Raw genomic sequence first — 14267 nt, forward strand, 5'->3', positions numbered from 1 at the left:
TATGCACAGATGGTATCGGGCTGGTATTAGTCAATTGGGGGATTTGTTCGATGGTCAACACATGGTTCCTTTTTTGTCTCTACAACAGAAATATGGCCTTTCTCGGATAGAATTCTTTAAGTTTTTACAGATTCGCAGCTTTTTGGCTAGAAAATGTTCTGATAATCAAATTCTGCTTCAAAAAATTAAAATCAACATTTTATGTCCATTTATGACTTATATTATACACCGGCTAAAATTGCTAGATGGGCACATGTTAGAGTGAATAAATGTAATCGATGCGATTTAATGGCTGCAGACACTATACACATGTTTTTTTTTGCCCAAAACTAAGCCAATTTATTAGAGACATCGAGAATTTTTTATCGATTCACTTAGGGGTTTCAACACAAATTACTGCAGAATTGGCTATTATGGGGGTACAAACTAGTAGTAATAGTTTAAGAACAGATGTGGAGGATAGAGTTGTATTTATATGCATGTCAATCTTTCGGTGTTGCATTACAACACAATGGTTAGATAGTGAACCACCTGTCTTTAGTAATTGGCAAGCCAGATTACTTTCTGTGTATCACCTGGAAATGGCTGTTTATAAAACTAAGGGCAAGAAAAGGAGAGCAATTGGGTTGAAATTGTGGACCCCACTTCTCAACTGGCTATGAACTGATGTTATACTGTTAATGTATGGATTTCATGGGATGTGTCTTCCTGTAAGTGACGTTTTTGCTAATTTATTTCTATCTCTTGTTTTTTGTTTCGGGTGCCTGATGTTATAAAAACTCAATAAAGAAACTTAAAAAAAAATAATAATAATAATAAACTGCGTAGAAAAGGAGCTGAGAACACCTGGTAGATCATAACCAGGGCAGAATCCACCCACCCCCTGTACTATCGCTCATTAGCCGCTGGCTCACAGGCATAGTTGTCTGACAATGGCGCTACAGCGGGCCCAGTCACTGCCTGGAGTGATACGAGACTCGGCCTCCGAGAGTGAGCACCAGCGACAAGCGAAAATCATGAGGCAGGTCAGTGTGACAAATAGACGCAAGCAGGAGGGACTAGAAGTCCTGGGATTGCATCCTGAAGTGTTGGGGCCTGGTACAGAGAGGAGTGGTGATCGAAACGCCTCAGAGGAAGACACCCGAAGCCCACCAACCGAACCGCCCCCAGGGAAGCCTGTCTAGGCGGCTGGCTTAGGCGCTTCACCGAGGGTGGATACAGCACAGCGAAAGAAAACCCACAAGAGGGCCGCCAAATATACGTCCAAAGGGAGCCCCCCGCCCAGTCCAACCAACCAGACAAATACACGGCGCTCAGGCAGGCAGGCTTGGATAGGGGTGCGATGGGGGAACAGGAAGACGAGGGAACCAAACCCTCGCTAGGTGCCATCATGGGAGCTAATCAAACACTAAGGGCCAACCCTCAAAACGAAGATAGACATGGTCACGATAGAGATGAACCTCCTTAGAGCGGACATGAATAAAACCTCCGGGAAAGTCAAAGTTGCAGAGATTAATTTCACCAATCTCCAGGCGCCTCTTGGAAATTGGAGGGCCAAGTTCAACGCCCAACCCACCAACAAAAGATAATGGCAGCAAAACCTGGAAGGTCGAGCCCGTAGGTCACCGAGGGGGTGGAGGGTCCATCCGTGGACCTCTTTTGTGATAATCTGATCCTGAATCACTTTAAACCTAAATGTATATTCAACTTCTTTTCCATTGAAAGGACGCACAGGGTGCCGGTGCCGTCGCCGAAGCCAGGGTCCCTACCCAGGACCATTATAGCTAGAATATGAAATTATCGAGATGCAATACTCCAGGCCGCACGCCTTAAAGGTGACCTGCCCTACGAAAATGTACGGATCTGTTTTTTCACTGACTTCGCTTTCATGGTACAGCGACACCGGCGCACATTTGACGAGGCAAAGCGAGCACTCTGGGCTAAGGACCTCAATAATATGATGCCGTTCCCGGCAAAGCTTAGGGTACTGGACAATGGCAAGTCGTGGTACTTTACAGACCCACAGAGGCATGGGACTGACTGGAAAACAGGAGAGGCAACAAGCAGCCCCGACTCCGAGAAAGACGGGGCGGCAGCCAGGAGAGAGGGGCCGACTCACAAGAACTACAAGCTGCAGCCCTGAGTGGGGACTTATCATTGGATTCTCGCACAAGAAGCCTGACCCGTTAAGGGCTTAGAATACACAAAGTCATCAGTCTTCTACTGCGGATCCGGGCCATAGGGAAGTTAACCACAATGAGGAATAGGTCCTAGCTGACACTGGGCTAGGATGAACAGCGAACTGTGAGATGAACTCCTCCATATTCAAAGGTTTTGTAAGTGCAGCAGATCCTACATGCAAGAGCGGGTGGGTTAAGCACTGAAAGAGGAATAACCTGAGGGGAGGTGGGGGTATGGGGGAGCTACCAAGGTCTAACAAGAAGTGGCGCCAGCTGACTCCAACATTTAGAAGCAGTTTGATTGGGCGAATCTGCAAATTGGGGATGTGGGTAGTTTTAGGCCTATAGTGCGGGGTAGCAGGTTGGGGTTCAGAGGACACGTTCACTCTTGTGATACTATGTTATACTGTTTGCATGTTGTTTATATTTTAGCTTCTGAGCCGTCACCATGTAATGCATGTAAGATCCATACCTATGGCAACAGGGGGTGGAAGGAAGGGGGCACCGGGGAGGAGTTGGGAAAAACGCAAAACACCACAATTGCCCACAACAATGCAAACTAAAAAGTCTCTGCAGATCATGACAGGGAATGTCAACGGCCTGGGAGACAAAATCAAACGTACTATGGTCCTGCAATACCTACGCAGGCACTCCCCAGATATAGTCCTCCTCCAGCAGACTCATTTGAAAGGCAACACATATCTGGCACTAAATAAGTTTGGCTACACGCTATTGGCCCATGTGGGATACACCACAGGCTCTAGGGGGGTGGCAGTCCTCGTCAGGAACACACTACCCTTTTTACCGCAGCGCGTGTGGCAAGAACCAGCTGGCAGATATGCGGCGATCATTGGGACGTGCGAGGGCTGGGTTCTCAATATCTGCTCCACCTACACCCCACCAAGTCTCCAAGCGGAGACCTTTCCTGGCATCTTAGTATAAGGTGGAGACATGAATGACACAATGTCAGCAGGGACACAGCACCATCTCGCGGTACTGGACCACAACCATTATGGTCCCTCACAGATGCTATGGGACTAACTGATCTATGGAGAGTACATAATCTGAACGTGAGGCAATACACACACATATCGGCAGCCCATGGCAGTAGCTCCTGCTTAGATTATATTTTTACCCAGACTATGTACGCAGGGCACTTTCGTGGGCCGCATCACAGTGTTCAGATTCGGAGCTCAGGCATAGACTACGACTGAAACAGGGAGAGCTCAGGGACTTGGCAACAGAGGAGGCCTGCGCACATAACATAGCCATGCAAATACGTATATATGAACTTGGTGATAAAGCCAACAAGATGATAGCATGGCTAGAGAGGAGAGATAAGGGCCAGAACTGGGTACTGGAACTTCACAATCCAGGCGACCCCCCAAAAAACACCGGGCTGGACATAGCAGGGGCCTTCACAACCTACTACGAGGCACTATACCAACCAGTCTCCAGTAGGTCGGGAGCAGACAGCGCAGAGCTGCTACAAGACCTTCCTCTTAAAAATTGTCGAAGGAGGACAGAGAGGCCATCGAACAAGATCTGATGACAGAAGAGATAGTAGGGGCCTTTCTAGATCTACAAGCTGGGAAGGCAGCGGGCCCAAACGGTCTTCCAGCAGAATTATACAAATGTGTGGTGCAGGAGTTTGCCAAACCGATGCTAAATATGTTTGTGGCTGCTCGAGACGAGGGACGACTGTTGGAAGATTTGCGGATGGCAACTATCATTGTCACTCCAAAGTAAGCAAGGCCCCCTGAACTATGCAGCTTGTATCGGTCAATCTCGCTGCTCAACTTCGAAGTAAAGGTATTGGCAAAGGTGCTAGCTAGTCGACTGGGGATGGTGGTATCGACCATAGTCCACCCAGATCAGTCAGGCTTCATGCCACACAGGAGCACTAGGCTGAATCTACTACGCCTATATGGCGTGATGCAGGCGACGGCGGCCCGACCATCTGAGGCAGCTGCGCTACTGTCGCTCTACGCACAAATTGCATTGGACCGTATTTTGAGTGGCTATACCTCTTTGCGGCTTTGACCAGGCTGGGATTCAGATCAAAATTCTGTAAATGAGTTGAACTCCTTTACTGCAAATCAATGACAAGGGTCCTAGTAAATGGGACGATTTGTAGACCATTCTGGCTCTATAGGGGTATGAGGCAGGGCTGCCCACTCTCCCCCCGGCTCTTTGCACTCACGTTGGAGCCTGAGTCCGTGGGACCTGCTGGTTCGAGGTATAGACGTGTGGGGCAGATGGGAAAAGCCAATCTGCGGACGACACCCTGCTGTATGCCCAAGGGCCCAACCAGATTTTCCACAGGCTCATACACATATTCTATCTTTTTGGCAGCTACTCGGGCTGCCATGTAAACTGGGACAAATCCCTATTGTTCCACCTGGTGGGCAAGGTTCCGGACCTCACGGCAGCTTGCGTGGCCTGGGCACGCCCAGAGAAGTTCAAATATCTCGGTATCTGGATCACCGAAAATGAAGAAGACTTCATGGCCCGAAACGATTAGGTCCAGCTTGAGCAGCTGCGTAGGTACGTGGCACACTGGCAGAACCTCCCGGTCCCTCTTATGGGTAGGGTGGTACTGTTCTGTTATATGCTTTGCAGAACAACCCATACCGAGTGCCAGAGACTCTCTTCCGGGCTCTTGAGGCTGAACAGAGTACCCTGCTGTGGGGGTGAGGTAGCCCACGAATAGCTCTTCATAAACTGCAGCGGGGGTGTACGAGGGCGGCCTGGCAGTCCCAGATATCAGGACCTACTATCTAGCATCCCAGCTTGTCAATGTTAACGACTGGGAATATGGACCAAAAAATGAGCCTGCATACCAAGTGGATCACCAGGCAATGGGAAACAGAGGCTATCAGGGCGTATTACACAGTAAAAAGCGGGACGGGCTGCTGCCAGCAAACACTCGGACGATGGTACAGGCATGGTGCAAAGCCACGAGAATACTAGGATGGGAAAGTAAATTGACCAATCAAACCCCACTTTGGGACAGTGAACTTTTGGGCGAGGTAGGGAAACTACAGGGATTTCGTAGATGGAATCTTATTGGGATAGAGCAACTGGGAGACGTTTGGCGCAGTGGGGCCATGATTACGTTCGAAGATCTACAGTCGGAATACAAAATGTCAGGCGGGGAAAAATGTCACTACTTACACTTGAGACACACTTTCCAACACCACATACCAGTGGGAGAGCAGCTACCTGAGTACTCCGCCTGGAAGACAGGCTCCTACTAGACCCAATAACTGATAAAGCGATCTCCCTCACCTACCGAAATATCATGAATAACTCTCCAGATATACAAGGTACCCTGAGGGGGGCATGGGAGGCGGAGGTAGGATTGTTGGAGGACGATGACTGTGAGGAAGCTAAACAGTGCCCAAGGGAAATCATCATACGAGTTCAGCTTATGCTGATACAACTGCGAATTTTACATAGGTTGTATACCCCCAGAACACTGCAGCACCACATGGGCCGCTGTGACTCCGAAGGGTGTGTTAGAGGGTGTGGAGAAAGGGGCACCTTCTTTCATATCCCCTGGGCTTGCCCTGCAATTCAGGAATATTGGACAAAAATTACCCGGCTGATGTCTGTGATGGTGGGAACCCCGGTGCCAGCAGACGCAAGATGCAGGGCAGGCTCTAGGGCAGTGCGACCGGTGCCTCCGCACCGGGTGCTGACTCTTCTTGGGGTCGCTCCTTTTGGAAGTATTTTATGGCTTTAAAAGCACCTGCTGCTGGCCTCCGCAATTTTCATACAAAAATTAAAATGTCAAGATAACACCCTGATTAATGTTCTTCCTGGAGAGAGAAGGAGTTTTGTCGAGTGGAAGTTCTAACACATTTTATGGAAGCACAGAGGGTTATTGTGTCTGCTGAACAGAATGTGTACTATGCAGATCGCAAAGTGCGTATAGTTTAAATAGGTCAGTGCTTTTGAGAGATCCTTTTCTTACTAGCAGTATAGATGTTAAAATCCTAACATAGAACAGTGAACTAATAACTGTAATAAAAGAGCTGCATGCAAATTGTAAGGTATAGATTGGAGCATTATGATGTTTTTCTACGTCTTTCATTATTCTAATGTTTCAAAAAGGGCTCATTTTGGTTTAAAAAAATCCTTGTTATTAAATGTAACCCCCAACCATGGGGTTATGTTTTAAATTCTGAGCCTGAGCTTCTCCAGACTAAGCTCTCTTAAACTATACTGTCTACCAGTATGGATGACAATGTGACTCACCTTGTAGTCTTCTGGCTTATGTAACATTTGCTATACAATAATTTACACACATATGATTGATTGTCTCTGTGTAATGAGTGTGTGATGTAGAGTGCTTTGACACCCTACACTGGTATAGGTGGCGCTGTATAACTAATTAAATACATCTGAGAGAGAGTGGTTACGGTGACTTGAGGGAGCAATGTTGAAGGGTGGTAGTGAGGGAGCCTGTGGGGGGCGCCAACAAACATTGTCGCACAGGGCACCACCAGCACTAAAGCCGGCCCTGGCAAGATTTCAAATATTTTTGGATAAAAGGAGAGGCAGGCTGGCCAAAATACACCACAAAATGGCTCAAATTGGTAGCCGGTGTGGCACAAAGAAACATAGCACCAGCATGAAGAGTACTAACTGCGCCAAAAATTGAAGACTGGGTAAGAGATGTAGACTGGTGCCAGCAAGCCGAGAAGGCTGTATACCAAAGTAGAGGCTGCCCAAGGAAGTGGGAAAAGATATGGACTGCGTGGGATAACTATAGAATGACAACATGAGTGGGGAGGCTGGGAGGAATGGATGGGTGGGGAAGGGAGGGTTGGTGAGATATCATTGTGTGTTTGAGGTGAACACTCTTCTCCTTGAAATACACAATTGGCAGGCGTGATTAATGCTACAGTTTGATCCCATGACTTGTTGCCTACAAAAATATCCTTTGTAACTGTGTTGTTTGGAAATGTGCCAGAAGCATAGATTCAATAAAAAGACTTATTAAAAAAAATGTGAGCGAGGAACTCTCTGTTACACAAGGCCTTATATTACGAGGTTCTAAGCTTGTCATTCCAGCAAGCCTGCGACAACAAGTCATTGAATTAGTCCATGAGGGACATTGTGTCATTGTCGCCACCCAGAGAGCTCTTCGAGAACGGGTATGGTTTCTTCACCTTGACGCAAGAGTTAAAAGAGGATCAAAGACCTGTCATTTGTGCAACTGCTTGTCTCCTAAAACAACACAGCATCCATTTGTTATGTCTGACCTCCTGAAGTAAGTGTGCAAGAGGATTGCAGTAGACTTCTATGGACCCCTTCAAAATGGACATCATCTAATGTTTGCTGTTGATACGTACTTCCAATTTCCCCTGGTGGAAGGCCTGTTGTCAACCGCACATGACAAAATAATTGGGAACCTAATTGACATTTTTGCAACATGGGGTGTCCCCTCCATTCTTAAGTCTGAAAATAACATACTGTTCAACAGCTGAGAGTTTAAAGAGTTTCTCACTAACATGAATGTCAAACAATAGAAAAGCATTTGTCTCTGGCTACAGGACAACGGCGTAGTTGAATGCTTCATGGGAATTCTAAAGGGAGTAGTCCAGCGCACTGCGCTAGAAGGGAGTAATCCTATGTTCAGCCCTTCGTGCCTACTGATCAACTCCCCATTCCACTACAGGTAAAAGCCCTGCCACCTTAATGTTTGGGAGTGCTATTGTAACCAAATTGCCACAATGGACCACACACAGGTCGACAGATGCAGGTGAGATCCGTACGACAGATTCCTAGCACAAGTCCAGAATCAAGACCTATGCTGATAAAAGCTGGTGTGCTCGGAACACGGTCTTCAAAGAAGGAGACCGAGAAACTAAAGCGTTAGTCTGATGCTCCATTCGACGCTGAACACCTGAGGGTTGTGATGAGTAAAGGACATATAGTGACCACAACATCCCAGAAAGTCGAAAACAAGAGATTTGTCACATTTCAAGCAACTACCTCAATGTTCGTTGGCTCCAGATGTCAAAGGCGAGATCTGCCCACCTGAAAGTCCAGAGAGCTTACCTCCTACACCTACCTCTGCATCCCTGGTGACTGAGGCAGGCCCTGATCCTCTGCTTTGTCAACCTCACATGACTAGGTATGGAAGACTGGTTCAAGTACGTTGAAGACTCATTGAGGGGGTATGCTGTATATGTGTAATATTTGTACTATTCATTTAACAAAGGGGTAGATAAAGTGTCTTTGTACGTATGCATAGTGGGACCCTTCTGGTCCTGGATGGGCTCCGAAGAAATGACTTTATCGATTGGGGGTGGTTAATAAAGTTGATGACTCAATGCGTACAGTTGGTTCTCAATTTCACTCTGACGTTCACTACAGAACTCCATGTGAGACATGGTCATTTGCATGTTACCAGGCTGGAGAGGATGCTACAGAATCCATGCATCCTCACCAGAACCTGCGCATCTTCGCCCTTGTGTAGGTTGGAACTGCTGCATCCTTGTTGAAGCGTGAAGTGAAGTTGGTGCATCACACACGGAAACAGCGCATCAACTAAAGAATCGGCGCATCGTCTGCTGTAGGAGCAGGTGAGACACATCGAATTCCGAACTGGCGTCTCGCACTCGAAACCGAAGAATCACCACCATAGCGTGGAAAATCTTAACACAGTTCACCCACTGTTTAGCTGTTTAGCTCGACACCGACACATCGCTTTGGCTTCGCCTCGCATCTTCTTCGACATCAATGCCAGCCCGGATCGAGGTACTGTTGTTCAGCACACCGAAGTAGGTCCCTGTATACGTCTCGCACCCCATCACAATCGGTCTCTACTTTTAACTTTGCCCCAGTCCAGTGCGACCACATATCCCATTTAAGCACTTATTGACCCTAAAAGCTATTTTATATTTATTCTGTAAAAAATCCTATCTCCACTTACACTTGTTAGATGTTTGTTGTTTTGGTATTTTCTATTTTTCTGACCTAGTGTGGAGTTCTTTTTTGTGTTTTTACTGTGTTACTGTTTAAAGTGTTGTACAAACACTTTACACATTGCCTCTTAAATTAAGCCTGACTGCTCTGTGCCGAGCTACCAGAGGGTGAGCACAGGATAAATTAGGGTGTATTGTGTCTTACTCTGTCTAGGATAGTGGTTCCTGCTTGGACAGGGTGCATACCTCTGACAACCAGAAACACAATTTCTAACACTGTTCTTGTAAAGATTTTAAATAATCAACAAATAAAATTGTAACTTAAACAATCTCTTTGCCGTGAGCCACAAATCAAAAATCACAATGTTCATAGTGGATGAGCAAGGGTTGTAACTATCTAGAATATTATATTTAGCACGATGCGGGCAATCCTTTTGTAGACTATACGTATGAGGACCTGAGACCTCCATTCTTAGAGGAATACAGGATCCTGTACCTATCTCACAAAGGCACATCCTCATCACTTGACAAGTATTCAGTGTAAAACATGGGGCCCAAGTCACAAAAAGGGTTGTACAGGAAAGCAGGATTTGGATACATCAAAAAAATACTTGCAGTTGTAATTTCCAAAACCTGGTTCACTAATTGTTGCCGATTAAAAATTCCAATATTATAGTGGATTTTCCATGTGGTACTATAGAGTTGAAAGTGGAAACTAAGGGCAGGAGATTGACACGGCAAACAGCATAGAAACCCCCAATTGTTTTTGTGGCCATTCACAAACATTGTGCATGTCCATTTAAACACTAAAAATGCTACATATTTTACTCCTACATATGCATGAGAAATAGTAGAAAAAGAGGTCAAGCTTCTGAAGAGAACAAGTAAGATCCCCTTTTCTGTGGTGACCTCTCTATAATATATTTCTCATTTGAATACGTTTTAGCAAACACAGGAAGGTTTTTTTCAGATAAGTTGGTGACATATGTGAAGCCATGTTATTGCATATGGCTTGGTAGTAAAAACGTGACACATATAGCTGTATTCGCGTTGCTAATCCAATGGCCACGGCCACCTTCCGTCTTTGTACTTCTGCTCCTTTTTAAATTAAGCTGTCAGTATTGTTCAGTGAGTTATGTTTAATGTGTATATAAAATAAATCCTCCTAAGAACATTCACGATTTATGTAAATTACAGTATCTGTTAAACATGTAAACAATGGTCATGCATTCCTTTATTTTAAAATTGAAAGGGTCGGCGTATACTTGCCATTACTGTTAGAGTATAATTACTACAGAACTATTCCCTAATTTCTTCTGCTGATTCTACCCCCATTTTCTTCAAATGATAATCGTGTACAGGAAACCCCAAGGGTTTACATTTGTTTGTTTTCCACATGAGCAGGATTGTAGTTTAGTTGATTTTGGATGATGTACATACTACCTTTTACAAGATAAGCTTCTCTTTCTTTTTATGAGTACCTACCATTTGTTATCTGCGAATTTGTATCTGTGATCATCAGCTGGTACAATATCCATCAGCAAGATGTACTTGGTCTTTGGATTGAGCCCACTGACCTTCACTTTGTAGCTTGGAAACATGCGCCTAGTTGTTACGGAAAACAATGAGGAGGGAGAAAAAGTAGGGAAATGATTACAGTGAGAAACGGTTGAAGCAGATTGGTTTACAACATTAAAGATTTTTTTCTGGACAAATACTCAGTGACAATAATTAGGTAGATTTCTGCTGAGGGAAAGTGGAACATTTTCAAAAATACACCTGCTTAAAATCAAAATCCCATTAATGCAATCACTTACAACACACAAACATTTTCATTCTCAATAAATAAACCATCAAACCTTGCTTCACATCTTTAAATTCATTTTAGCACGCTATTACACTCCCTGTTCAAATCTTCCTTGTGCCATAAATATACCCTTACTCCATTCCCTCTACACACCCTGCATTCAAGCATATGTGCAAGTCACTCACACCCTTAAAGTATCAAAAATTCACCCTCGCTTCTCCCAGCATGTGTTAATTTATCACACACACATTCACTTCTCCCACTCGTGCCTTCTCTCTGTACCTCATACACACAACCGCAGAATCCCATCTCAGTACCACAAAATTGACCAACATGCTCACGATGCTAAATCAAAGTCTGTTTCTCAATGCAGACACACTGTTACCCGCCTTAAATAGAACAACGCATCACTTCCTATATTCCCCAAAACATTAACATTTTCTATCACTTTCCAATAATTCCAAAACCTAGTATTAATGCAAATAATCACTTCTACCACCTGTTCGACATAGTATTTACATTTATACATTGGCCACAAATTAAAAAGCATCCTATTTAAACCCCCCACCACCACCCCCACACACACCATTTTGTGTAAAATTCTTCAAAGTGGCCGTAATGCGATTCCTTATTTTGCTAATGCATTTAAGGAATCCCAAATTGCGATTCCTTAAATGCAATGTAGGAAGCACCCAAGTTGTGCGAATTTGGCTTAAGGAATCGCATATTACCACCAACTTCAGGTTGGTGGTAATTTGCGATATCTTTGAAAAATGCACTTTTTTGCATTTTTCAAAGTGCCATGTGGCGCACATACATGCCCTTAGCGCATGTATGTGCGCCACATGTGCACACATGTTTATTTCAGGGGTACAAAAGGGTGTCCTATTGACACCCTTGCAACCTTGAAATTGCATTCTCAATTTGCGATTCTCTAATTGAGAATCGCAAATTGAGAATGTCTTCCTATTCATTCCTATGGGACTTCTAGCCCATAGGAATGAATGGCAAGGTATTCCTTATTTGCGAATCTCAATTTGGGATTCGCAAATAAGGAATAGGTGGGAATCGCAAAATATTTTGCTAATCCTACCTACAGTGCGTTTTGCAATTCTCTAATTGCGATGCCCTAAAAATTGCAATTAGAGAATCGCAAAACACGTTTTACCTACATATGGCCCTACGTCTCTAAATTCTACAGAATTGGGTCTGTTGACAGGCCACTGTCAAACCCTGCTTGAGAGATCTGTTGATAAACATGTAACACTTGGGGCACACTTGAAAAGAAAAGGTTGCAAAGGCAATATCTTGTTTATTTCCTGTCTAGTCGCTGAAGAACCCTACTTTGGTCCTACAAGACTTGTGTCTCTAGGTTTGCAGTGGTTTCAGTGCCCCCTTCAAACTAGATTTATGTGGTATAGGTAGGAGGACACTGGTGATTTCCCCATGTCTCTCTAACACACCCACCCCCAGCACTCAAAGCACAAGTGTAGTGTAGCTGAAGACATTTGTCATCTTGAAAATGCCTTGGCAAATGGCATTCTGAGTCAGTTTGCAGTAAGGTAAACAGAAACGACTGAAAAAGCAAGCAGGGTTGCCTCCAGAAACTTTTACCCTATCGATTCTGGAGTGCCCATTGGTCAGTCCCACCAACTAGCTTGTGCCAGGCATAAACGTTGCACATCTGTACACTGCTAGACTTGTGAATGGATGCCAGGTGGATTAAACCTGTTGTACTTGGCATCTGTGGACTGTGAAAAGGACCTGAGGAGGTCTCCAAGGATCCTATGGCTGATGCCCTTGGAAATTCCATGACCATAAAAAAGCTGAAGCAGATATTCCTGAAAAGAATCTGACCTGACTAGTGGCAACTGGACCTCGAATGGACTTTACTGTTGCCCTTTTCCTAGCATTGTTAATGTCTCTAAGTGCTCCCCCTGAGGTTCTGTGGCCTTGAATGTGTATCCCTGGGGTTGTTTGGACACCGAAAGAAGTTTGAGAACTTTTTCATAACTTTTTGTTCCAGAGGTGCCAGGAGGCTGGCTGCAAAAGGTATCTCACTGGGAGTTCCATGGTATTGGATTGAATTTCAGGTTTGCCCTCACAAAAACAAAAGAGTCCTTTTTCAGATTGGAACTTGGAAACTTTTTCGAACTCCCCTACTTCAAGGACCTAGTGGGATCAATCTGCTTGGTGTATCCGAGCCCGCACTCCATTGTGATCCACCTCAAATCATACCTATGTTCCAGTCTACCACAACCAACATCCACAATTGATGCTTTGTGTCCCTTTTGGTGCTATTTTTACCTAAATCTTTAAAACTTCATCTCTTCAGTTCCACTTATTGGATATTTGTCTTTAAATGCCATTTTGCCTATTACATTTTTCTCTATTTCAATAAATTGGAGTGGGATTTTTATTTTGTTGTGTTTTAAACTTTTTTTGTATTCCTAAATGCTTTACACGTTTTGTCTGAAATAAGCCTGAATGCTCTGTGCCGCAACTAACAGAGATAGAGCTCAGATTAAAATTACTGAAACCTTTGACTGGATTTAACAAGATGGAGACTTTATTACTTATGGTGGACACCAATCCACCCCAACTGATAAACCACTTTCTCTCAGTATCTTCTTCTTGGAGTACCAGAGACAATAGACAGTACTTGTTTAAAATATTTCCGAACTGCCCGTTAGTTACTTAAGCCGTGGAGAACTGGCCTAATGTATGCCATGCAAATAACCTTGGTTACTCTTGAATAAATCAATAGATAATCCATCAGGTTTCTCTAGGATTTCCTATCATGAGTTTAATTTTTTATACATGCAACAATGTTTTGTATGTTGTGCCTCCCTGAGACTGTCAGAGACAAAAACAAATGCTGGAAGATTCATTTAGTCTAAATAAACCTCAGCTGGCGCTCCTTAGACAAAGACTTCACGGACATCATGCCGTTGATTTAGGTACTTAAGACCATCCACCCTGTTTAGGGCAGGCGTTTGTCATACTTTTTCCTGTTCAGGGACTCCTGGGAAAGACTGGCAGTCCTGAACAGGAAAATACAAAAATGCCCACGCATGCTGGGTGAAAACACCTATGGCAACCATACATTCCTTATTATGGTTTCATGGTGAACAAAACTATCGAATTGTAAGAATGCATGTATATATTGAAAAATAAAACTTGAACATTCACTTATGGTCGGGAACCACTCAAAGTGCTTCTTCTTTTGTAGGCGGCGGGCAATCCTACATGCACTGCTGACAGGTGGCCGACCCTCCCCTGTCCCACAACTCTCTGCTGGCACCAGTTTCCGCTTCCTGGGTTGTAGAGCACCGGGGT

General features: G+C 44.6%; 1 protein-coding gene across 5 annotated transcripts in view; it reads right to left on the reverse strand.

The window, feature by feature from the left end:
* Positions 1-14267, reverse strand: part of TBX5 (T-box transcription factor 5) — a 476135-nt gene that overhangs the window by 305467 nt on the left and 156401 nt on the right. For 4 of the 5 annotated variants that reach the window (XM_085633551.1, XM_085633552.1, XM_085633550.1 and 1 more), the window contains exon 4: positions 10607-10726. The exons of the other annotated variant lie outside the window; for it this stretch is intronic. In XM_085633551.1, the coding sequence (XP_085489677.1) occupies positions 10607-10726 (120 nt within the window). The remainder of the gene's footprint in view (positions 1-10606; positions 10727-14267) is intronic. 5 annotated transcript variants of the gene reach the window in all.

The sequence above is a fragment of the Triturus cristatus genome, chromosome 11 (assembly GCF_964204655.1).
Source record: "Triturus cristatus chromosome 11, aTriCri1.1, whole genome shotgun sequence".
NCBI lineage: Eukaryota > Metazoa > Chordata > Amphibia > Caudata > Salamandridae > Triturus > Triturus cristatus.